The 27,108-nt window shown below is 36.7% G+C and overlaps 1 protein-coding gene across 14 annotated transcripts in view; it reads left to right on the top strand.

Moving 5' to 3' along the window:
• The first annotated feature begins 4,304 nt into the window (after positions 1–4,304).
• The window catches only part of LOC137288102 (neuron navigator 3-like), a 514,936-nt gene continuing 492,132 nt past the window's right edge, over positions 4,305–27,108 (top strand). For all 14 annotated transcript variants that reach the window (XM_067820497.1, XM_067820495.1, XM_067820494.1 and 11 more), the window contains exon 1: positions 4,305–6,031. In XM_067820497.1, coding sequence (XP_067676598.1) covers positions 5,921–6,031 — 111 coding nt within the window. In that variant the 5' untranslated portion in view covers positions 4,305–5,920. The remainder of the gene's footprint in view (positions 6,032–27,108) is intronic.

Raw genomic sequence — 27,108 nt, 5'->3', positions numbered from 1 at the left:
ATATCATTACTATTTCATTGTGATTCAAAAACATATTCATGATTATAAAAGTGTCGAAAGAATTTAAGCTAATAAAAAAACAACATGATTTAAAAGAAATACATCTTCAAAATGCCTTTTAAAAATGGTGGGCATGACACATCTTTTGTAAGAGCAAATATGCAAAGCCATGGCATATCATAAGGCTCATTTAACTTTCATACAGGTGAATTGTAGAAGGCAAAATGTTTCATTTTGACAAATGAATTTTGACACCATAGTAATGATAAAATATATATAGATTGTCTGTGGCTACTAAATTTAAATTTACATGGAATTCAAGGCACTAATAAGTTAATTTCAAGGTGAATGTAAACAGTAATTATGCTGTTTTTGTCTAGGGAGGGTTCAAAATTTCCAGGAGCAGTACCACAATGTCTGCTTCACTTCTTCACCCAATATCCAGTCATGACTTCATAAACATGACCTTGACCTTTAAGGTCAGACGCTCAGATGACCTTTGACCTTGAAAGGAATTTAGGATCTGTGAAATGGTCTCGGAAAGAAAGTAGGATTTATTCAGACAATCAATTTTTAAAGCCGTGGCATAAATCATTTACAGTAGTCATGATTGCGTGGATGCATGTCTGTGTTGCAGCTATTGCCAGGGGTTACTGCCACTTTAGCCCATAACCTATATGGCATACACTCACTAATGACCAGTCTGTTATCTCCAAAGTAAATGCTTAACATGCAAGCACCTCCTACAACCAAATTAACAAATTCAGCCATGGGTTCTGTGCTGTGGCCTAAGTGGATTGTGTGCTTTCACAGTATATGGAATATTGGATCAGGAATGATGGTTCCTTAAGTGCTGTCTTGGTACGACCAACTTGGTCGGTATGCTCTGATTTATATGGGCTCTGATGTTCTTCTGCTGATGGGTTTTCCCAAACAAGCATATTCTTGAGAGTGGAAAATGCTGAGTCAGATTATTCTCTATATTTTGTTATGAAAACCATTATGATAGTCCCAAATGGTCATGCCAACTTTTGTGCAGCTGGAAATGTCATTCAACATGTCACACATCTTCCCTGGGTTTCAGAGTATCATCTTGATGCTTTCTGTATCTTTTCAACGTCCTTCATCAATGATTCTGAAGGCACCGTCTTATTATAATTTGCAGGTACTTGTCAAGCAGTGTTAATGGTGAGTTTTGAGTCATTTTGAGTTATGCAGAGCACTATTAAACAAAGTGTAACAGATGTAAGCAATAAACTTATCACTGCCATTCAAAGCCCAACAGAATTTGATGTTGTATAGAACCACTGTCAAGCAAAGTCCAATGGAAATATCTCAAACAGAGGACTTTTCAAAACAGTCAAATGGAATTTTTACTGCTATAAAGGACAATGATGAAGAAAGTCAGAATCACCTGTCATAGGGAGTGCCTTGAGACAAGGTCCAATGTAATTAACAATTATACAAAACACTGGTAAACAAAGTCCAGCTGAATCACCTGTCATAGAGAGCACTTTGAGACAAAGTCCAGCTGAATTACCTGTCATAGAAAGCACCTTGAGACAAAGTCCACCTGAAAGACCTGTTGTAGAGAGCACCTTGAGACAAAGTCCAGCTGATTTACCTGTCATAGAGAGCACCTTGAGACAAAGTCCAGCTGAATTACCTCTCAAAGAGAGCACCTTGAGACAACCAACTGAATTACCTGTCATAGAGAGCACCTTGACACAAAGTCCAGCTGAATTACCTGTCATAGAGAGCACCTTGAGACAAAGTCCAGCTGAAATACCTGTCATAGAGAGCACTTTGAGACAAAGTCCAGTGTGGCTGACTCTTATACAGAACACTGGTAAAAAAAGTTCAATTTAATTAAAAATTATACAGAACACTGGTAAACAGTGTCAGACTGAACTACCTGTCATTGAGACCACCTTGAGGCAAAGTTCATTGTAGTTAACTATTGTACAGATCACCGGTAAAGAAAGTCCAACAGAATTACTTGTTAGAGACAGCACCTTGAGACAAAGTCCACAGTGGTTAACTGTTGTACAGATCACTGGTAAACAGTTAGTGTCTAGCAAAATTAACAGAAATGCCATGCCAAGCCCACCATGAATTCCAAAACAGACTATAGCATCAGTTGACTGCTGCCTGCAATCAGTTTCACATCACATAGACAAGAATTGTCATTTCATTCCAGAAAAAGAAATAAACAACGTTGCAGAGCTAATTCGCTGCAGCTGAGGAAAGTGTGCAGCAAGATATGTGCAGTTGTTTCAGTAATCGCAAGTCTGACATTTGTAACAAGAGTCAAAATGACTACCTTTATTTTCATGATTGTGTGGCCAAATTTAACTGCAACAATGGAGTTGAGAGCTCATTCTCAGATGTACTGTGAAATTACATTTGGGGGAGTAGCCTTGCAGCCTCTATTTATGCCAGAGATAATTAAATTGCTTAAACAACAAAATGGAAATGTTTGGTTATTTGAAACTGTTGCTTTTTCATTACACATCTGAGGCGCTTTAGGGCTACCTGGTTTTATTTAGGTAGAAGAATTGACCAATCTATCAGTTTGCTTCTCAATTCTTAATAAAACCCACTACTTAATAAATCATACATGCTTTCACATCACTTGAATTCTAACTGACATATACAAAATAATTTAGATATTTGTATAGAAAAAGTGAAAGCTTTGATTCAACTTGATATTCAAAGACTGAAACTTTAACTTACGGTAATGATAATTTCTTAACTTATGAAAATGATACTAAATGACATTAAGCCATCAGAATGTAAAAAGCAAATTAAACATCTGATTAAATATATGCTCTTTAGTTGTACAAATTTAAACTGACATTGCCTATATGAAGGATATTTTCTATTCATTAATGGCTTATTCGATTAGTTCCAGTATTTCTTTATACACAGCTGATTATTTAAATGCTGTTTCCTTCATATAACTGAAAGAGAGCTGAATACTTTGAAAGAGTGTACTGTCTAAATTTATCGTCTCAGGTGTGATATGTGAATATAATGTTATTATGAGACAAATCTACAAACAAATTCACCACATTATGCAAATATTCCAGTTAATTATCATAACCTAGCTTGGCCATGACATAAGCATTCAAATCAGTTTACATGTTACGTCATTGTGTTACACAAGTTCCTATGTACTGTCTGAACACCTTGGTATTGTTGTATGTGATATGTACACAATGGATGACAAGTATTGTTTCACTAACTCAGATAAGGCTGAGGTCAACATCAGCTTCCAGCTTTCCCACCGCAAATGAAAAATTATAGATTTGTCGTTACTAGAGAGGCCTTGTGAGGAGAGAGGTGGAATAGGCTTACTAGACGAGCATTTACCATTCATGGAATATATGCTACCCCTTCAGTGTATCTAGATGCACATTGAAATGAAAGCAGACTGATATTCTGGCACTTTTCTCGCAGCTTACTGCCAATCTCTAGAGAAATGATAGACATTTGTACCCCCACTATTCTCATCTAGAGTAATTTGACCATTCTCAGTGACTCCATTTAAAACATTGCGCATTTCTCAATTGCGAGCACACTCCCAGACATTATAAACATTCGCCATGCCATTACTTAGGTAAGCAGACGTCCACATTAACAATGGATAAGCATTTGGGGAATCGTGCCAAATGTATCATCCCAATGTCCGTGACTTACGCATGACACATTAACTATTGATCATGCTAACAGGACAACTTGCCAACATTTTGTATATGTGTTTATATAAGGTCTAATAGTAGCGCTATTTAAGAACATATGAACAGTTCATTGTTTGCGTCATTTTATGAATTTCAATTCAGTATCATGGAGATATTTAATTGTGATTGATGTGTTAAATAATCCTGAAGTTGATGAATACTGATAATAATGTATTTTTGTAGCCAACTACCAGACACGAACACTGGTACTGATGTTAAAGTTTGATAAGTCAAAACTGATATACAGTACTTTCAGATTGATCACTGGAAGAAAAATGGATAAAAAATGTTAAGCATAATATCCACAACACATTAGCAGAGTTTGTCATTAATGAACTTCCGCATTGCTGAAAAAAACCCCAACTTTTTCCTGCGTTGCCAAGGTGAACAAAATGACACCCACTTGTGTGCAGATAGTGAGATAGTCTTAGTTACACTAAAGTAGAGCTACCATTCTGCCTGTCCTATCCTCCCTTCCTTGCATCAGTCAATTGTTGCTGCTGAGCAGACGTAGCTAAACCTCCTGCTCTGCCCGTCTGCTAGGTGTTCAGAAGACAATTTGCCTGTCAGCTGTAAGCAGAGGCAGTGGTTGCAACTTGGTGGCAGCAGAGGAATGGCTGAATAAACAAACATGTGTAGTGGAGTAAGGTAGTAGCAGTCTGTTCCAAGTGATTGGAAAGTGTAGGTCTGCTTCCAACTGGAGGGCCGTCAGTCAGTAGGTCGGGACAGTGCTGAGACCAGGATATGCTGGAATGGATCAGTATACAAACATGTGTAACAGTGTACTCAGCTTGTGTGTAGATTGATTGGAAATATATACCTTTCGGCATATAGTACTGAAGAGATATCCCATCAAGAGAAGCGGAGAAGGTTTTTACAATAGAAGATCAAGTGATGGATTTTAGGGGTGTGCCTTCAGGGTTCATATAAAGGATGGAGGATTATTGTGTGGAACGCTATCATTGTTGATGACAGAGTTATGCAACAGCTGTCTGTTTTACCAAACTGGACCATAAGGACACCAATGTAGGTATCACATTATTTTGGTGGCAGAATGAGATAGCTTTGTAAAAGAACTAAATGTGTTTGTAAGATAATTGATTAAAGAGCAAATGAGGACTTAACATACATAAAAATAGCTATTGGATACATTCAGGGGATCTTATAAAATATTCATGTCAGTTATGTTTTCCAGATTGTTATGGTGTCATTTTGGAGACAATTCCATGGGATTTATTTAAAGGTTTTATTTAAAACTGACATGTCAGCAGCTGTTTTGATGAAACTACTCCAGACTCAGTCAAGTGAAATAAATAACCAAAGTGACATATGACCTGCTGCATGTTGATACGAAATATCTGAAATGGACGTGACATGTTATCACACACGTGTTTTATGTGAACCAGTCCTTGATATAAATGCCCCAAACAAATGTATTACACCATCTGTTCATTGAGACTGAAGAGTATATTTCTCTACCAGACCTGGATTGTTTGTCAATGGATTACCTATTCAGCAATGCCAATTTCAAAATCAATGCTGTCGGTTAGACAGACACATGTTGGATCCACTGAAATTGGCACCATTGGTAAATGGAAAAGTACTTCCTGTTTAATAGATAGTGAATAAGTTAATGATTGGCACACTACAAATGAACTGAAGGTTTTATTGAATAAGCACACGGTACAGACTTTCAGGAATTAACAAGCAGGTTACACCTTTGGCGCCTATGGAGTTATTTCAGAACTGAGTATATATAAAGCAAGTGGTTGGGTTGTTGAATATTCTGTAATGGTAAACAACTGCATGGCGTCCAGTCAACCTTACTCCAGGCTCTGATGAGGGATCTCTTCATATTGATGTGTCTACTGACATTTGTTATGCTAAGCCTTTCATATTATGAGGATGTTGTTACCAATAATGTATTTATATATGGAGGGGAACTGGCTAGTGGCTAATTGGCTAGTGGAGCACTTCTTTTGACCAGAGAATTATTGGAATCACTTATCAGTGGATACAAGCCATGCTTCAAGGATGTGAGACAGGACGGTGATTTCGGAGCAAATTATGGGAAAGAAGATTATGTTTTCAGATTATGGATTCAGCATTGGATTTGTACCAGAGTTTTTTCGAGCTTGTGGATTAGGTTAGGATTTGGATACGGATAATCTATCATCATGGCAACTGGCACTGTTGCCCCACCAAGGATGACAAGGATACCTGTTCCGGCCAGCAAGCAAGGTCACGGGTCATCATCATCTTTCATTCAGTCCAAGAATAGACTTATGGTAAGACTGCTTCTAAGTTTTTCAGTTAATGAATCAATGTTTGAGTATTTACAGGTTGGATATGAAAGATTAAAATTCACTCACTCACTCAAAGTGATGTGGGGGATATGTGGTTGGTGATAAATTAGAACATGGAAGTAACATTCTGATAATGAGTGAGTGAGTGAGTGAGTTGGGTTTTACGCTGCTTTCAACAATATTACAGCAATATCATGGTGGCAGATACCAGAAATGGGCTTCACAGATTGTACCTATGGGATACTGATAAAAATATATATTACTCAAAAGAAGTTAGGGACACCAGATTCTTATATAGTACTCATAGTACATAATCTGTTATGCCAACTTCTCTTGAGTTATACACTGTATGACCTTGATCTTTTCATGGCAAGGACCATTATTCTTGATAACTACCACAAGTTTCCTTAATTAGTGTCTCTTTACAATATTTCTGTTCTAAATTATTCTCAAATGAAGTATTCTGATTAATTTATGAAAAATGGTTGTGAAAACTAAGTCATTGAGTACATTTTGTAGGTAAAATGTATTAAGTTTATTTCTGTGATTAATTAGTTTTAGTTGATGTTCTTTTAATAAACAAACCACAAAGAATTAATTAATATTTTATTTCATACTTTAAATGTTTAATGGTAAAAACTGGTAAAACTTTACCTTTGACTTGTGTTTAATTCCCCATGTGGTACAATGTGTCAGTGATATTCTTGGTATCCCTGCCATGATAATTAAGTATGACTAAAAATAGGTTAATCCACATTCACTCACTCACTCATCTCTTCATATATATATGAGATATTTAAACACCTTTTATCAAATAATGAAGTGAAATAACACATGTTGAAATCTTATGCATAACATCTATTGATTTGCCCAACTCCATTTGAATTCATCATGATCACTGGTAATTCGAGCATTCACAGGTTTTGCTATGAACAAATACTTCATCAAATTGGAACAGCTGTGTGAACATTTTGTATGTTATTGATTAAAATCTGTGTTGATGAAACAAGATATTGATTTCAGGAGTTGTATTAGGTAGCTAAATTGAAATAGAAAAAAAACCAACAACGAATAAGTAAGGTGATTCCAACAAGGTCAGCTTGAAACTTCTTTATGGCCAGAAGAAGAACCACTGAAGAGATAAGTGTTTGATAGTAGGTGTCATCATCATCATCATCATCATCATCATCATCACCATCATCATCATCATCATCATCATCATCATCATCATCATCATCATCATCATCATCACCACCATCATCATCATCATCATCATCATCATCACCATCAGCATCATCATCAGCATCATCATCATCATCATCATCATCATCATCATCATCATCATCACCACCACCACCATCATCATCATCATCATCATCATCATCATCATCACCATCACCATCACCATCACCATCATCATCATCATCATCATCATCATCATCATCATCATCATCATCATCAGCATCATCATCATCAGCATCATCATCATCATCATCATCATCATCATCACCACCACCATCATCATCATCATCATCATCATCATCATCATCATCATCATCATCTTTCAGGATTGTTACCATGGGGATATATAGTTTGCAAAACAGTTTTATTTCATGATAAGATCAGAAATCCACAATATGATATCGTGCAACCATTTTTATCAAATGCCTATTGGTATTGTATGTTTGTTGATTCAGATCACGCTCAGAACATTCTGGATATATCATGGTGCCCCATTATAATTATGACAACTAAATCCTCACAAATTGGTGAATAATATTGTGAACACTTTGCAGAGGTCACCATGACACCCAATCAGACAAGTCTTCAAAGCATGGCCCTTCTCAATCCATTTGTGAAGACATTGGTTACTAGTTACCTGTTCTAACCTGGAATCCTACTGGCATGATTGTTTTTAACAAATATATGAAGCCCAGCCTGAGTAAGGTGTCCAGAATCAGTTTGGGCTGAAAGTAGCACACACCATATTTCATCACTTCATATACGTTTTGTTGGCTTAATTGGCCCAGTTAACTGAGGTTCCTGTCAATTGTGTCAGTGATTGTGTGATTCATAGTTTACCAAATAATGTATCCACATTATCACCATCTTCCTGGAGATCACCAGATTAACAACTCAAACCTGCATGACCTTGGGCTTGACTTTTATATCAGGATGACACACAGTAGCAATATACTGCACCAAGATCATGGATCACATTTAGTGCTGTGATATTGTGTTGAATATGGCAGAGAAGGTGGATTTGGAACATGTGGTTCAGAAATTTGTTCCATTGCCATGCCAGAACACAGTATGATCTGCAACCCATTCTTCAGAAGTTCTAATCACTCACTCAAAGATCAACTCATCCACAAAACCAAACAACATCTAATCACTCACTCACCAAAAAATCAACTTATCTTCAAAACCAAACAACCATCTAATCACTCACTCATCCAAAAATCAACTTATCCACAAAACCAAAAAACATCTAATCAATCACTCACTCATCCCAAAATATACTTATCTACAAAACCAAACAACTGTCTAATCACTCTCTCACCCAAACATCAACTCATCCACAAAAACAAACAACTTCTAATCACTCTCTAATCACCCCAAAATCAATTCATCCACAAGATCAAACAGCCTTCCACTAACTTGACCACAGTTTCACCCTCCTATGCTCATAAAGAAGCATAGTAATAGCAAGAATCATTCAGGAATTAATTAAGCTATTTATTCTATTGTATTAACATTACAATGTTTTAGCTTTGTGTATGACTTTGAGCTGAACCACATGCCCTTGACATGGAGGGTGATGCTTGCAGGGTATGGTCATTTGAAAGCAGTTTCTAATCACCACCACCATACAACACTTGACAATGTCCTGTTATTGCTATACATCATCTCATTGAACGTTCCCTGGCAGTTAACACAGCTCAACTATCAAGGGAATGGTAGGCAAGGGACGTCCATTATCAAGGTCACTGCAAGAAAAAAATGGCCATGATCAGATCCAGCATTTTCTATGTGAATTGCGTCATGACGCGATGAATGGATCGCTGAGATACCCATTGCCACGGACTAACAATTGCTTCCATGCTGAAACATGTGTTTTATAACAGGTTTCAATTTGGAAAACAATTGATGTGTTGTGTTTAACCATTATCTGATTAGAAATGAAACTATTGCAGACAGCATGTATCTATAATGGACACTTACTATGTAATAATGCATGGATACTTACGTTGTAATGCATTCATAGTAACCTTGTGCTATTTCCAGTGCTACTGTAATTCTTAGAACATTTTTGTCCATGTTACTACTAAAGTGTGTCCTCAAGACTTTTGTTTGTCTACTGAAGCATTAACAATACATGGAATTCCATATGATTCAGTTTGCATGTATTCATGTAGACATAAGAGGAAATATCAAGCATGGAAATATGTAAAGAACCAATATTAACCAACAGCATAGAACTCAGTGCTTAACCATCTCGACACAAATACTTTCCACAAGTATTCAGTCTTGGAAGTCTGGACAAACCCTCGTTTGCTAAAACTGCTTTTAAAGAATAAGGTTCAGGTAATTTTCAAGCTAATTTGTCTTGCACAGACATTTTTCTTGGCAGCTCTGTCAAAATCAGTGCCAAAGACTGGTAAACCACCAGACATTTTTCAAATACAGTTCCCCTGCATAAAAAGTTCACCACTAAATGCCAAATTTCCAACAATACTGCTCATTGCCTCAAGAAATCTTCCAAGCAGCATCAAATTGGCACCAGTTGTCTAACCGATTATTGCCTTGATTTTCTGGAACCAAAATATGGAACCTTTTGTTGCCAGGAACCCTATGGGAATATATTGGCAGTAGAAGACAAATAGGTAGGCTTCAAGAATACCAAGCTAATCCAATATTGATTGTGTTAATTAATGAGAAATGAGATAGTCGTCTTGTTGTTTTACTTTCGAGGCAGGGAGGACCAGAGGTGAAGCATGATTAGCCACTTGCTCTTGGGGGCAATGTCTTGTCCATTTCAGTTTGTCAGCTCCCTGTCAATACTGCGGGCTTGTAGATTTGTGAATGAATTATTGATTCAAGTCTGTTCCAGTAGCATTTTTCAAAACATGGCATCAAATATTCAAATTACTCCAACTACAGAATGTCTCAGATTATAGGATAGCACTGAAAATATTTAATGCAGGGTGAATGAAGACTTGACACATGCCAATTTTTGTCAGATTTGTCAGTGGTTGGTCATCACGTCCTTGTGCACAAGAATGAGGTACACTAACAGTTCATGATTTTGTTGGAATTAAATGAAAGGTGAATGTCTTCAGCTTGCATTTTTCTTTGGGTATTACATAATCATGTGTTTATGTTTAGGTTTATATAACAAGCGTGTGTTCATGAATCATTACCAGAGATGATACCAGGTATTCATGAAAACATATATTCTGGACTTCAAATGGAACAAACACATGCAAAAGCAAGTCAATGTTTTAGCAAAATAAAAATGGGGAAAATTTGACAAGTCAAAACAAGAATTGTTCATGACCTAATTTTTGCCACTGATGAGTCAAACTTAGAACTGTCTTCCACAAAACTTGCAGAAAGTACTGAGACCTTGAACAATTTGTGATCAATTTGCTGTGAAACATAAACAATTAAATACAGATGGACTTATTCAAAATGGAGTATAATAAATAGATTCATGAGTACTTCTTTTATCATCATCTGTTTCCTTTACTGTTTCTAAAAAAAATGGTAAAATGATACATTGCATTGAAATATATCAAAATCACAATAAATCATGAAATTTAGCATCACCCTGATAATTACATTGCTGTCAAAGTATCATTATTTCATGACATAATTATAAATTGCTTCAGTGTACTGTCAGTATGCCACTATTTCCTAGTCCTTCTGTTAGCGTCATGAGTAATGCTGAAAGTGTTCATTCATCAAACTGCCAACAGACTGGGGAATGCCAAATGTCAAGGCCACACGATTATCAGTCTCCATCTTCTGCCGAAACAGTTTCAGTGGAGTGTAAGAAGCAAAAGACCAATGAAAATTGTGATGTTGACATCAGGTGTTTTCAAGAAGGGTTAATGTGTGCTGCTTTACCCGTTGAAGCTTCATAAATTTAGCAAAAATATTACTGACATTCACTTGTGTTGTCTATGTAAAATAAGACTGTGTGAAGCCCATTCTTAGTGTCCTTTGAAATAATATGGCTTGAATATAATTAAAATCAGTGAAGGACCATACCTTTATGTAACAGCTCTTTGTATTGCCTGAAATGGAGCCAGATTTAGAGTGGCATTAAAACTACATTCAACATGGTGTTATGCTGAAGGTCACAATGGCCTTATAATGAGGGCACATTGTGTTACAATGAGGTCTGTCATTGTGTTGCTTCATTATAGTATTACTCTTTATTTATCTCTCTTTAACATAACTTAATTTGACAGTTTAACAATGAGTTTATTTCTGTTGTTTTGCACTGTGAATAATTTACACATGCATCACATGCTTGTTTGGCAAGTGTATTGTTTCATGGGGATGACCTAACATTAACACAGTGCACTCTGTCTGTGGACCGACTGAAAAGTCTGTATTAGACAGTGGTCTGAGCTACACAGAGATTTCCTATATCGATGCCTGAAGGTTTGGACCATAAGTTCATTCAGGTTTATACAATAATCTGTGAAAGACATAGTCCGGGTTTTAGAGAGTGCACTGTACATACATCATCAAATCAAAAGTTATATTCTGGAGTGTACAAGGAGATATACCAACTAAAACCAAAACACAACATACTACGAGAGTCTATGTGATAATGATTGTTTAATGTATGTCTCAAGAACACATGAACCAAAATTGGCCGATTTCTAGCAAAGATCCTGATGCCTATAAATCAAAAGTTTAAAGGTCTCCATTAGGCGCACCGCAAGGGAGCCAATGATTTGACATATGTTGCCTTGCTGGTTCAGGGGATCTTAAGGTATCAAATAGGACCACAATAATAGATTCCATCTTGCAAAGGTATTGCGATAGTACCGGCTGATCTTATGGTGACCCCAATTATTCCTGAACGGAGTATAGTTCGTGTATGTGTGTGTGTACAGACACCACCACCAGACTTGCAGGATCAATGGGCGCTTACCAAATATTGATTAACGCAAAGACAAGCAGGAAGGAGAGAGCGAGAGAACGAATTGAGAGAGGAAATGCTCCAAAAGGGTTTGGGCTTTTGTCGGAACTGCCTTTCCATTTCAACAGATGCAATTTGAGACACTGGTCTAATGAATGGCATGATAATGGCAGAACAACAAGGATTTGTTTGGTGACAAGTGCTGTCCAAACCACTGTCCTCTGTATGTATGGGAACTTGTTTAAGATGCACAATATAATATAAATATAAGTAAATGTAAGACATTTAATGAAGAATTATTTATCTTTTGCAGTGTTTTTATGAACAGTCATCACAGTTTGACAGTGATTCATGAACACCTTGACATTATGTTGTCAAGACATTCAAATGACTCTTCATTTGTAGAGATTCTTATGAATATGGATGGGTTTTTGATGCTATATTTATGAGAACCTATGTCTGATTTAGGAAACTTTAAGATCTCAGCACTGGATCAGACATCCACTAATATGAAACACAAGAATTAGATTGCTGTTAGCATAATGGTTTGTAAGAGCTTCCTCATTCGAACATTGTGTTTCACTGTCACCGTGATATGTGATACATTAAACACATGCCATTGGTTTCATCATTTCTCTATTGTCAGAGTATCTTTCCAGAGCAAGTATTTCAGGTCAAAAGAATTTGGTTAGGGAAACAACATCAATAATTTTATTTTTTTTTTAAGCTGCATAGCTAATGCATGATGCTAGATTGTATGGGTTTTTCATTTTGCCGGTTGTTATTCGACACCTTTCCATTCACAGTTACAGGATGTTTTACAGATTTTGTAATAAAATGAATGGAAAGCACAATTTATTAAGTTTGATTTTTTCCTCGAAGCCATGTAACAATTCAAACGCTTTCTAAACATTTTTCTCAGTGCTCTAATCCACCGGACTTGACAACAGTTTGTTATAAACATTAAAATAGGATTATTTTTTTTCTTCATTTGTTAAAATTTAAAACCACTTATTTATAATTTCCCTGCAAATTTCACCCTTGGTTGGAAGATGTTTAAGTGTGCTTTGAGCTGAAAACAATATTTTCTTGGCCTGATTAGTTATATGTTCTGACTTGGAGATTTATTAAAGGAATTTGAGTGGTTTACTTTTCTTGTCTAAAAACAAAACAGTGCAAGTAAAGAATAGTTTGCAGTAGACTAATGTTTAGTCTCTGAATTCACATAATGTGATAAAAACAAATAATTCCATTCAAACAGAAAAGGAGATGGGACATGCATGTATGCATGTGTCCTTGTATCAGTCCATCCATACGCACGCACGCACGCACGCACGCACGCACGCACCCACCCACCCACATACACACATACACACATACATACATACGTACATACCAGTGCAGTGTCTTTTGATATTATACATATCAGTGCAACTCAAGAAATTTAATGCTAATCACTTAATTATTTTCTTTTGAAAAATGTTGATATATTTGATGTAAACAAATGTAGTGATTATATTTAGTATCCCAAATCTTTCTCCTGGCTTTTTTAGTTTGCTAACTAGTAAATAGTTTCAGGACCATAAATAACCTGCTAAAAACCTTCAGTGGTGGAGCAATTATCAAGCATTTCAAAGCCAGTTTTGAAGTAAAACTTGTGTTCTTTACATATGTTATTATATGATAACGAAACATTAAGTACAAATATTTTGACCTATCACAATCCGTTCAACATGTCAGATTTTAAAAATCAATAAGAATGCAATTTCGTTGTTTTGACAAAAAAATAATTTTTTTGTTTAGTAGACCAATCAATGAATCAGGCTAGGAACTATTATCAAAATCATGTACAGCTGAACTTTAAAACTGCTGACAGTATAATATTAATAAATGATAAATAGCAATAGTGCCTTGGGAATCATTAAAACAGGCCCTCAACCTATAGTTCAGTTGATCAATCTCCCATTTGTCCATACCATTTGGTTGTACTGGATTGTGGGGAAACTGTTGCTAGGAATAATCACACCTAGCAAATATGTAGATAGACATGGCTTGAATAGGCTGATGGAGTAGACTATCTGGAAGAATTTACAGGAATTGATCAAGGAGAGCTGTATCTTGCCACGACATCCGAGTGCATGGCAGCCCGAGGGGATGTACTTTAACTGTTAGTTTTAAGATTTTACAGCCATCTTGGCATTATTTGGCCAAGATTATTTATAGTAAATAGTGTTTCAGTGGGATTTTTGCGTTTTCATGTGGGATTTTTCTGCATGCGAAATGACGTATTTGACATGGGGGCAGGCCTACACTGACATTTGGGTTGAGGAGGAAAACTTGAATAACTGATGATTTTATCACTAAAAACATGGCAGGTAGCAGCATCTGAAGAGGTTGCATGCATGTTCTAGTGTGCTGTAGTTATGTAATGATTACTCTACCATACATGATGTTGCTGAGCTATCATGGCGATCTTTCATCATGACCCAATCCTTGAACAAGAATGGAATATTTAATAGGTTATGGTGTGGTGATACACCTTTGCATAGTCAAGAATCCATGATGTTGTTTTCTTGTTGTTACATTACACCTGGGGTCTAAACAGCGATCAAACAGTAAGCCTTAGCTACTCTTCACTCACACAGTGTGAGATGACAGGGAGCCATGTTGTCACAGTCTGATGTACTACGAGAGTAGCAATGACAGATCCAGTTATCTCATTTTAAGACCATTATGTTGTAAATGTGGATTGTCTCAAGTGATATATCATTCAAATTAATTGATTCAGCTGAGGTTTGAATGCTGTTTTATGTAACTGTTTGGCTACATCATAGTGTTACAATAGGATGTGGGAGGAAAGCTGTGATGCAGATCTGAGACATTGACCACTTGGTTAATGTTTGTCAGTAACACATGCTTGTTGAATGAAGTGACAAACAGGAATGGGTGATCATGCTCACTGACTTGGTTGACACATGATCACATGCCAGTTATGTATGATGATCAAGATCACAATTGATCTTCAGTATCTTGAGTACAAGAATTGTGAAAATCTGGGTTAGAACTGATCTTCAGTATCTTGAGTACAAGAATTGTGAAAATCTGGGTTAGAACTGATCTTCAGTATCTTGAGTACAAGAATTGTGAAAATCTGGGTTAGAACTGATCTTCAGTATCTTGAGTACAAGAATTGTGAAAATCTGGGTTAGAACTGATCTTCAGTATCTTGAGTACAAGAATTGTGAAAATCTGGGTTAGAACTGATCTTCAGTATCTTGAGTACAAGAATTGTGAAAATCTGGGTTAGAACTGATCTTCAGTATCGCGACTAACGGGATCAAGGGGTCAGGCCCACTGACTTGGTTAGCATCCCTTTATATACCAACTGTGTAGATTGATGCTCATGCTGTTGATCACTGGATTGTCTTGTACAGACAAGATTGTTTACAGACTGCCACCATATGGCTGTATGTTTGCTGGGTGTAATGTAAAACAACAAACCAAATCAAACCCAGTAGATCGATGCACATGATGTTGATCAGTGGATTGTATGATTCAGGCTGAATTAGATACAAACTGCTGCCATAAATAGGAATGTTTCCGTTTGCAGAATTAAACAACAAACCAACAAAATACACAAAGCCAAGGGTATGAGTATGGTACTAACAAAACCAAAAATACTGAGAGTCAGTCTGGGATTAGAACCTCCATCATAGGTTCCTGTATTGACTAAGGGACACAACTCTGCAAGGCAAGTTTACACTGAAGATGATTCATTTACCCATTCCTGGGGTATATCAAGTTAATGGAATTTTGGGGCTGAATTTCACTGAAGTTTGTGTATGGATATATGTTTTTCAGAATCTTTGAATTGATAGTCAAAATAAATATTTGAATACATTTCAAAAAGTTCTCTTGAATGTTTTGCCATGGGAGAGAAAAAAGGTTTATTTGGCCATGTTGTTGTTCCATGAGCAGGATAGAAGCAATGCACTTAGGTGCAGGTGTCATGCGTTTGTTGAGCCAGATCGATCGTCTTTGGGGTGTTTTTATTACTGCAATCTGTTAACAGACTAGAGGGAAGAAACAGATCGCTGACTCCATAAACAAAATGCTAAAGGCCAGACCATCAATGATGCTGCATGAAAATAGATCTTGATCAGACTGACTTCAGGATTAAACTTAGCTAATCCCCTCATAGTAAGTTCTTCACCATTCTGACATCAATGAAGTGATGAAAAACCTGAGATGTAATATGATTTAATACTTTTATAGGACTTTTAGGACAGTGTGTGGGATTTTGATAATAATATTGAATTTCTAAAATTAAATACTGGTAATTATATTTGGCTGCTCTAGTTGATGTGGATATTTGTGTCATTCAGCTTGAATCTTGGTTAGTGCAGTGTTAACCTACTAGTTTCTCCTCCTGCATGGAGGTGACACAATCTGTACTAAAATATTGTTCAAAGTAGCATTAAAACAAACTATTCTGGCACCATCAGCGTGTTTCATTCAGGCTCTTTTAGTACTACATGGCAGTAAGCCATGCTGATAATGTAATATGATATGAAACATCACTTTTCTTCAAATTGTGTTTGATGTAAGTGGTATATCACAGGGGCGAATTACTCCAGCCCTTGAGTACATCACTTATCTTCAAATTGTGTTTGATGTAAGTGGTATATCACAGGGGCGAATTACTCCAGCCCTTGAGTACATCACTTATCTTCAAATTGTGTTTGATGTAAGTGGTATATCACAGGGGCGAATTACTCCAGCCCTTGAGTACATCACTTATCATCAAATTGTGTTTGATGTAAGTGGTATATCACAGGGGCGAATTACTCCAGCCCTTGAGTACATCACTTATCTTCAAATTGTGTTTGATGTAAGTGGTATATCACAGGGGCGAATTACTCCAGCCCTTGAGTACATCACTTATCTTCAAATTGTGTTTGATGTAAGTGGTATATCACAGGGGCGAATTACTCCAGCCCTTGAGTACATCACTTATCTTCAAATTGTGTTTGATGTAAGTGGTATATCACAGGGGCGAATTACTCCAGCCCTTGAGTACATCACTTATCTTCAAATTGTGTTTGATGTAAGTGGTATATCACAGGGGCGAATTACTCCAGCCCTTGAGTACATCACTTATCTTCAAATTGTGTTTGATGTAAGTGGTATATCACAGGGGCGAATTACTCCAGCCCTTGAGTACATCACTTATCTTCAAATTGTGTTTGATGTAAGTGGTATATCACAGGGGCGAATTACTCCAGCCCTTGAGTACATCACTTATCTTCAAATTGTGTTTGATGTAAGTGGTATATCACAGGGGCGAATTACTCCAGCCCTTGAGTACATCACTTATCTTCAAATTGTGTTTGATGTAAGTGGTATATCACAGGGGCGAATTACTCCAGCCCTTGAGTACATCACTTATCTTCAAATTGTGTTTGATGTAAGTGGTATATCACAGGGGCGAATTACTCCAGCCCTTGAGTACATCACTTATCTTCAAATTGTGTTTGATGTAAGTGGTATATCACAGGGGCGAATTACTCCAGCCCTTGAGTACATCACTTATCTTCAAATTGTGTTTGATGTAAGTGGTATATCACAGGGGCGAATTACTCCAGCCCTTGAGTACATCACTTATCTTCAAATTGTGTTTGATGTAAGTGGTATATCACAGGGGCGAATTACTCCAGCCCTTGAGTACATCACTTATCATCTGACTTGTTTTATTGATGATGGATGGTCATGGTTTAATTTTCCAGTTTTGATGTCCTGCCACAGAAAAATATCAACTATCATTTCAAACCCTTGTAATGAGCAAGTTCCTGATTTTCTGCCTGACTTCAAAGAAGGCAATCAACATGAAAGAATCCTCTCCCAATTTTTTACATCAAAATATAATGAAAATTAATTTCATGACTATTCTTCATGGTAACTAATCTTCAACTAGAGATAGTAGCCACAATGAATCTCCGTCCTTCTGTGCCTGGCCAGTGTTTAAATTCATTCAGTAGCATTTTAGTTTTGGGTTGGCACCATTTTAAAGGTTAAATTACTGTAACTGTTTTGCACAGGAAACTGGCCTATTTGATGTGAGGATAGACCAGTTTTAATGTGCTGATTTGTGGCCAATTTGAGATAGTTATGCTTAAATTGATTTCCTGAACAGAGTCACAAAAAAAGTCCAATTTCAGCGCCAACCATTTCGTAAAAACTAGAACACTGATAGGCTACAATCCTTTGAACTGTGGTGTAAAGAATTTGTGTGGATTTACTCAACATTTAAAGTCATTCTGACTACAAGTTTGATGTTTTACTGTGTGTGTTAATCAGGTTTCGTTTTAAAGGAGAGGGATGTAAATAAATTTACTGGATAAATGAGGTGCCAACAGGTCTAAGAAAAGTAATAGTCCTTTGTGTGGAAACATGTATATTTGTCGTTGTAAACAGTGCTGCTTAAGATGCTGCTATCATACTCAGCTGCATATGTCCTCCATCCTTTGTGGCTTGGGAGTACTGTTTGACCCTGGCAGTGTTTGATTTGTTTGGTGTACAAGCTGACTGTTTAAGCCAGGGTGGTTAAAATGGTTGATCATGTCCTTTGACAGCTGTGCTCTGACATTGTGGTCAGTCTCATACTATCAACCACTTATTTGCCTGCAAGAGATGTGACACATAGAGGATACTAAATGTAATACCATTTTTATTAAACAAGTAAATGATGTGGTATTAAACTCGTTTTCACTCATTTGATACTAAATTTTTCACAAGTTAAATGAAAATTGTATTTCACAGAAGGTCGTTTGGTGTTCTGTTTGTTACTCTCCAATTTAAGTTGATAGAACCTGTGGCTCTCAGCGTGATGACTTTCAGCTCTCTGCAAGTCAAACAAGGTCGAGTACCATTGTGACAGCAGCATTAGGATTGTGACATCATAACTGTGAACCATATGATGTCATAGGTCTAGTGGTATTTCACTAGTGTAATATTGGTGTAAAAGTATTACACTGCAGTATCTTCAACGGGTACGTAATAATTTACATTTTTCCATCACAGTTTTCTTTACCATTCTTCACTATAGCGTGCAAAGTTACTGTCTAATGCACCAACAGTCTTGTAAATTAAAATGGGTGCCAAGCCTGGCTGAAATGTTATAATTTACCTTGATGAATCAGATTGAGGACCATGAACTGCTTGGTTGCTTTCTTCCTCCCACCCTCCTTCCCTCCATCCCTCCCTCACCTCAAACTCACTCACTCACTCAACAGTAGCCCAAAAGACTGCCTCCATGGTGTACCTTGGTGTAGTGGTTAGAGCATCACCCTGGAGAGCAGAAGGTTGTGGGTTCGATCCACACCAATAGATGTTAAAATGTGGTACTTGTTGGTCCCTGCCTGGAGCATTCCTGCTTAACTTCTCATCTTAGTGAGCTAGCACTATAAAACCAGCTTAAGTTTGGGTTAGTACAAGCGGCCATACAAACACACATGCATTCATGTTATCATGTGAGCAGACTGATTTTAAGTCCAGCGTTAAACTCCATTTCACCTCACTTTACAGTATTCTGAAATCTGATTCTGTTTGTTTTGTCAACTATGAACGTCCAGACAATAGTGCTAAATCTGCTGAAAAGGATGCCAAGCTTCCACATAGGACTTTGTGTTCCACACTTCTGAAAGAGGGCTAATGAGTATTTCACCTGAGGCCTTCTGTTAAATACACAATGGGATCACAAGGTATTGTTTGGTTGTTGCTTAGTAACTGAATGACAGGTCAGTAACATCATATCTGAGATTCACTTGAACATCCTGGCTATAGCTGGACATTTTGGATAACTTCCTTACTGGTGTCAAGAGGTTCTGATGGGAAGAAAATATAGAACAACATTTGTGACAGAAACACACACTTAGTCACCATCTGATTAACCATTTAAAACTCTTCTTCCAAGACAGGGACTCTTCAAGACCTGTTTCAATGGTATTACCCCAAGGGATTCTGGGTAAAATACCAAAGGTCTCTACAACCCAAGAGGTTACAGGATCAGGTGACTAAATGAATCAGGTGACTTGGTTCACAGTGTTTCACTGTTCATGCACAGGTTGTCAATCACTTGAATGTCTGATTCAATCATTTACAGATGACTGTCACACAACATGCTGCCAAAAATAGACATCTAATCATATTACATTGTTTTTGTGTCTCAAATGCTGTCAGAATGTCTTAAAATGAAAAGATGACTGACTTACAGTAACAAATTATCAAAAATGCAAATTCAACTTATAAAGTTAAAAAATAACACGGTTAAAAAATATGGCAAAATCGGAGTTGAGGTAATAAGGGGTTTCAACGGCTGTGCTGTGCTGCTCACATAGCTCATGAACAGTCATTAGGTTTGTGGTTTCTGCAGCTTGAAGAGGATTGCAAGGATTATATGGTCATAAGCAGGAGTAGACTAATCTTGGTTATGTACACAAACAACAGCATGTCTAACCCACTCACTGCATAAAAATAAGCATGTTGACTTTTATAATCAACCACTGTCACACACAAACCTGAGTGTCTGTTTTATTGACATCTGTGTGCCAGCCTGCCCTCTATTAGTGACAGTATGGTATGCAGTACACAATTTCGATCTTTGACCATGTACCTATTTAACTTAACACCATCAGGCTATACACCATAAACAAAGAGCCATGAGTGTATCTGCAAATGAACCAGCCAATAAAACACTTTGTTACACTTAAGTGTATGCCCGCCTGTTCTTGCTGGGTTCAGTACCCCAGATGCTTCATTTTGAGGGTAATAAACCAAAGTATAAAGTATTGCACTTTTGATTTGCGACTGTACCCCTACTGTTTTGTTCATTTGTTTTCAAAATCAGCAGTGTATATTACATGTCGTGAATAAATGATACCTGTGTTTTAATTATGTTTATTTTTTGGGTTGCATCCAAGCTTTAAGCAAAATTGAAGCAATATCACAATGGGGGATACCCGAAATGGGCTTCACACACTGACCCAAGTGGGGAATCTTTGGCAACACGTGAGTGTGTGAGTGAGTGAGTGAGTGAGTGAGTGGGTGGGTGGGTGAGTGGGTGAGTGGGTGAGTGGGTGGGTTGGTGGGTGAGTGATTGGGTGGGTGAGTGAGTGAGTGAGTGAGTGAGTGAGTGAGTGAGTGTTTTACACTCTGCAATATTCCTGCTGTATGGCAGCGGTCTGTAAATATTTGAGTCTGGACCTGACAATCCAGTGAGCAACAGCTTGAGCACAAATGGGAACCTGTGACATGTGTCAACCAAGTCAGCGAACCTGACCACACGATCCCATTAATAGCCTCAAGTCGACAAGCAGAGTCGCCTTCTATGGCAAGCATGGATGGCTGAAGGCCTGTTCTATCCCAGACCTTCACGGGTATTGACCCTTGAAACACTAGGCAACCCCACTGAGCCTGTATCACAGTAGAACATGGCATCACATTCAAGGAATATTTATTGCTCAAAGCAGCAGTAAGAGCCAAGTTATCAACTCTCTCACCTTTACTGAAAACTTTCTACAAGTATGAGAAGATGTCCAAATCTCAAAGTTGAAATGGTTGTTATGTTTGACTTAATTTACAGGATATATCACTTATTATCGGTTTTCCCCACAATCCCTGTGTAATTGCTAATATCTACCATTGGGTATTTCAGTTATTATCAGTTTTCCCACAGTTCCTGTGTAACTGATAATTTCTGCCATTGGATATTTCAGTTATTATCATTTTTCCCGCAAGTCCCGTGTGATTACTAGTATCTACCATAGGACATTTCAGTTATAAGTGTTTCTGTATTTTAAAAATGTATCAATAATATCTGTCATATGAAATCAAGGTTATCAGTTTTGCAAATTTTCCATGTAATGACTAATATCTGCTTACCAGAGGATATCTCAGTTATCAGTTATTTGTGTGTGTTATATCTATTACTATCTCCCATGTGATATTGCAATGAGATTCAGTCTATTTACACAGAGGTGTGAAGTTACCCGAAAGTGTGAAAGTAAATGATCAATTCCATGTATGCCATGCAGGCCAAACAATCAGTTAATGATTGATTTCAGAAAGGAGCACTTTGTGGGACATTTAGAATTTCTAGGTTAATGGATTCCAATTACCTTGACATTTAAAGATTGAGGGCCCAGTAAGAACCTATCTGTTCATGCTCTGGAACCCTGGGTAAAAATGTATAATGTTTGTAAACATGACAGGCTTGTTTTACAAATGATATGTATGTATGAAAGTTAGTTTTATTTCTTCAGGGCTGCATATCATAATGGACAATGTCCATATGTAATGTTTGTAGCTCTCGTTCATCTTTCTTCTCAGTAGTTGCAAAGTGATGACATATTCATTACTGGTTTAGCATTCCCTTAGGCCAGAATAGAATATTTCTCTTTATTATTTCATCCAAGAAAAGGTCAGAGCAGAAAGTATTTGATTTCCTATGTTAATGTTTTAAAGACTACTTGAGGTATGTTAGGAGGTGAAAGAAATAACTTCTTATGGATATTTGGAAGCATGTAGCATGTTGTATATGTTTTGTTTCATCATTTAAAGACAGTTGGGCATGAGTTGTTATCGTCATTTGCTGTTGGTGGTGAGGAGGTTCAGATGAAAATTAAATAAAATATTTAATTATTAAATTAAGTGTGTTTTTACCAAATTTTGCCCATCGTTCACAATTGTGATCAATGCTTCATCATCATGGTTTCATTGATTTTTGTCTTATTTCCAGTTTCTGGGAGACTGAAACATATTTAAACATATGCCTTTCACATATGAACCCCATGGTAGACACCATTAATCTTCCAGGGATTCTGACAGTAATTCAGATTTCTTGTACCCAATGCTCTTAGCAAATGCCCATTGTTCCCAGACCATAGTGATCATGCTGTTAACCAATGTTTTTCCTGGTTTATTCTGCACCTGAATCTAGCCCAGTGGTTGAAGGGTAAGCTTGGTGTGTCCAAGGTTCATTTCAGAAGCTCATTCACAGTTTGTACCAAGCTATCACTTACTGCTTGAATATTGTACAAATTGGCATTAAGGTCACTTGCCCAAGTTCTAGCTAAACTGGGGTATCACAAATCTTCTATTCTGAATGTCCAGTAATCGCCATGTGTGCTAAGCATGTGATACCCTCTTTACTTGTTTTGTGCAAGAATTTGAGAAGACCTCCTACAGTGACTTTTGTTGACTGATGTTTCTGATGCCTTGATATTTAAATTTAAATGCATTTGTTATTACAACCTTTATAGTTAATCACATGTATGGGTTAATAATGAACAGATTATGCCTCAGCTAATCCAAGTACTTTACACATAGTTTCTAAATTCAATTTCTTTGATGTTTTTTACCTTAATGAGTACTAACTTTAAACTAAAGTGATATTGTGCATCCGGTTGAAATGCTCGATCATTTCACATGCTCATCCATTTTATGTACATTTCATCTGTAATCAATAGACACTTGGAGCTCCTTCATAGTTTTGAAGGGAACCACTAAGACTTAGGACACTGTTTAGTGTTAAATGTTGGCACTTAGATTGCAATTTCGCATAGCATGGATCATTGTACAGAGAACACCAGCACTACGAGCATAAACAGATCCAATTTCTTATGATATTGATTCCAATTTTTTGTTATGTTGTTGATGCTACTTTGTTGCTGCTGGCATCTTAAATTTCACAAGAATTTCATGCAATTGGATTGCATCCTTTTTAGTATTGATTTTCTGCAGGAATTTTGGAATATTAATACCACAAATATGAAAGTGAAAAAATGTAAATTTGCTGAAAGGGTTCAGTTCAAGACTCAGTGCAGTTGTCATTCAAATTTGAGTCAAGCTTAATCCAGTTGCTGTGATATTGCAGTTTGAAACCTGTTGTCTCTCTTGACGTTTGTATGCATGAAAAATGATTCAAATAAAAAATCATTAACATTTGAATTTCAAACTAGGTCATTTAATCTAATGCATTTTGAATTGATCTGAAACCTAAGGTGGCTTGCAAATCGTAAATGTCCAAAGGGCTTGTAAAACTACTTGTCCACAGTTATTAAGATTGATAATTAAATTACAGCTAATTTGTTGACTGTCAAATGAGGAACTTGGTTGTCTCACAAGTCTGTAATTTTGATGAGTTTTTATGTCCAACAGAAAACCTTAGAGTACAGTGAAAAGCTTGACTTTCTTTATTTCTGTAGAATCATGAGACAAGAGGGAATATGCAACTTTCAAAAATATCAAAAATATTACTCTGAAGGTTCAGAATATTTATGCATTTGTATCATTAAATGGTGACTCACTGGCAAAAACATAAATAATTCCACATATTCAAAGTGCAGAAATATATGGTAAATTTGAAGTCATTTGGAAAATATGGAAGTATATGAACAGAAGCAAAAACTCCAAAATCTCCAAGACGTGACTGGTAACTACTCAGCTCTTCTTCATACATGTTTGCTTGGGTCATCTTTATGGTGTGTCTTCAATCTCTTGGCTTAAATTGAGATTCTTTTGGACACATGTGGTATTTTACCTGTTTTGAATTTCATCAATATTGATGTCGAACCATTTTTGTCATATTTCATATGTGTCAGTGACATGATTGTTTGTGTAGAGTTCATCTGCAGGTATGTCAGGGTAATGAGGTAGCCTCGTGGTTATGGCATGTGCTGAGTACACTGAACACCTGGGTTTTATTACCCACATGGGCACAATGTGTGAAGCCCATTTGTCACGTACACCCCTGTGATATTGCTGGACTATTTGTAACGTAATAAAAACTTCTGATTTTGCCAAAAGACTCCTCCTTTTCACTGATATATGTTATAACCATTTGTAGAATCAAACCCAGTTCTTGGTCATGATTGAAACCAGTCAGACACCCAACAAGCCATTATATATGTGTTTCCTAAACAGCATTTGCTTTAGTCCTGTTCCCTTCACATCCGAACATTTATGTGAACTATTAATGCCATACATGACATTTATTTGGATAATTCAATGTCTAATTAAGGATACACCTTCCATTTTCCCTATTGAGGATGTATGGGGAGAGGTTGAACTCCATGCAGGAAGACACTTTCATTGTTTTTTAGATCATTAAAATATTGCAAACTCGCCGAGTTTGTCAGTTTTACTTTTTTGTCTAATATCAAAGAGAACAGCAAATTCTTTTATACTATCGCAGTGAATTTGTCATAGTGTGACAGGTCCATTTTTGAAACATGATCGTATAACTATTGAAATAAACTGGGTGTTCCTAAGTTCATTTTTATTGCCATTGTGGTGCTAAATAATAATTCACTCACTTACCCTAAATTCTTTTGAGTAGTATTTGACATTTGTGGAAAGATTTACTCTGGGGTTTGTGAGGGAATTTTATATAAGAAAGATGACCTTTAAACACATAGAAGAAAAATAAATTTTGGTCAATGAAACTTTAATTCATGTATTTAATAAAATTATAAAATGTTAAATTAAATGATTAATTATTATTGACAATTGCATTTTTTTTTCTTCAAACTGCCATGTGGGAATACACATTTAACAGACAAATGATAGATTCTCCTTGTACCAGTATTATAGCTTGTGTCGCTAATTATATGTCATTCTTTATTCAATTTTATGTAACCTTATGAAGCATCATGCACAGATCTAGTTTCCAGACAGTAATCGTGCATGACAGTCACCAGGGTTCATAGTGCTTCTTTCATTGACCTTTTTGTTAACATGTATCCCCTTGTAGCACTTGTCTTATCACTCAGGAAAAAACGTTACTTGCATATTTTTTTAAACTATTGAAAGTGTTTTATGTCAAACTGTTTAATTGCAGGGTATATGCTTGTTTTAATGTGAGGCTGAGCTTTGCCAGCGATTTCACTGTAAACCCTGTTGGAAACAGTGAAGGTAGTGTAGGGACTTTATTGTTGTTGATGTACAGTCCATTTGTCTACTGTGTCACTGTTACAGCCATTTCAATGTTTCACTACTAGTTGCAGGTCAGTATATGATACATTGTGCATTACCATACTTCAATGGCTTAGAGTAGTATCATTGTAAGACTTCACTGAATCACAAGATGGCTGACATGTTGCTGGCATGACCTAAAGTTTTACCTTTTACCTTACTCACTTCATGATCTAATACTTCAATGGCTTAGAGTAGTATCATTGTAAGACTTCACTGAATCACAAGATGGCTGACATGTTGCTGGCATGACCTAAAGTTTTACCTTTTACCTTACTCACTTCATGATCTAATACTTCAATGGCTTAGAGTAGTATCATTGTAAGACTTCACTGAATCACAAGATGGCTGACATGTCGCTGGTATGACCTAAAGTTTTACCTTTTACCTTACTCACTTCATGATCTAATACTTCAATGGCTTAGAGTAGTATCATTGTAAGACTTCACTGAATCACAAGATGGCTGACATGTTGCTGGTATGACCTAAAGTTTTACCTTTTACCTTACTCACTTCATGATCTAATACTTCAATGGCTTAGAGTAGTATCATTGTAAGACTTCACTGAATCACAAGATGGCTGACATGTCGCTGGTATGACCTAAAGTTTTACCTTTTACCTTACTCACTTCATGATCTAATACTTCAATGGCTTAGAGTAGTATCATTGTAAGACTTCACTGAATCACAAGATGGCTGACATGTCGCTGGTATGACCTAAAGTTTTACCTTTTACCTTACTCACTTCATGATCTAATACTTCAATGGCTTAGAGTAGTATCATTGTAAGACTTCACTGAATCACAAGATGGCTGACATGTCGCTGGTGTGACCTAAAGTTTTACCTTTTACCTTACTCACTTCA

Source organism: Haliotis asinina, chromosome 6, assembly GCF_037392515.1.
Source record: "Haliotis asinina isolate JCU_RB_2024 chromosome 6, JCU_Hal_asi_v2, whole genome shotgun sequence".
Taxonomy (NCBI): Eukaryota; Metazoa; Mollusca; class Gastropoda; order Lepetellida; family Haliotidae; genus Haliotis; species Haliotis asinina.
Note: the sequence above shows the minus strand (reverse complement) of the source record. Positions and strands in the feature narration are given on the sequence as shown.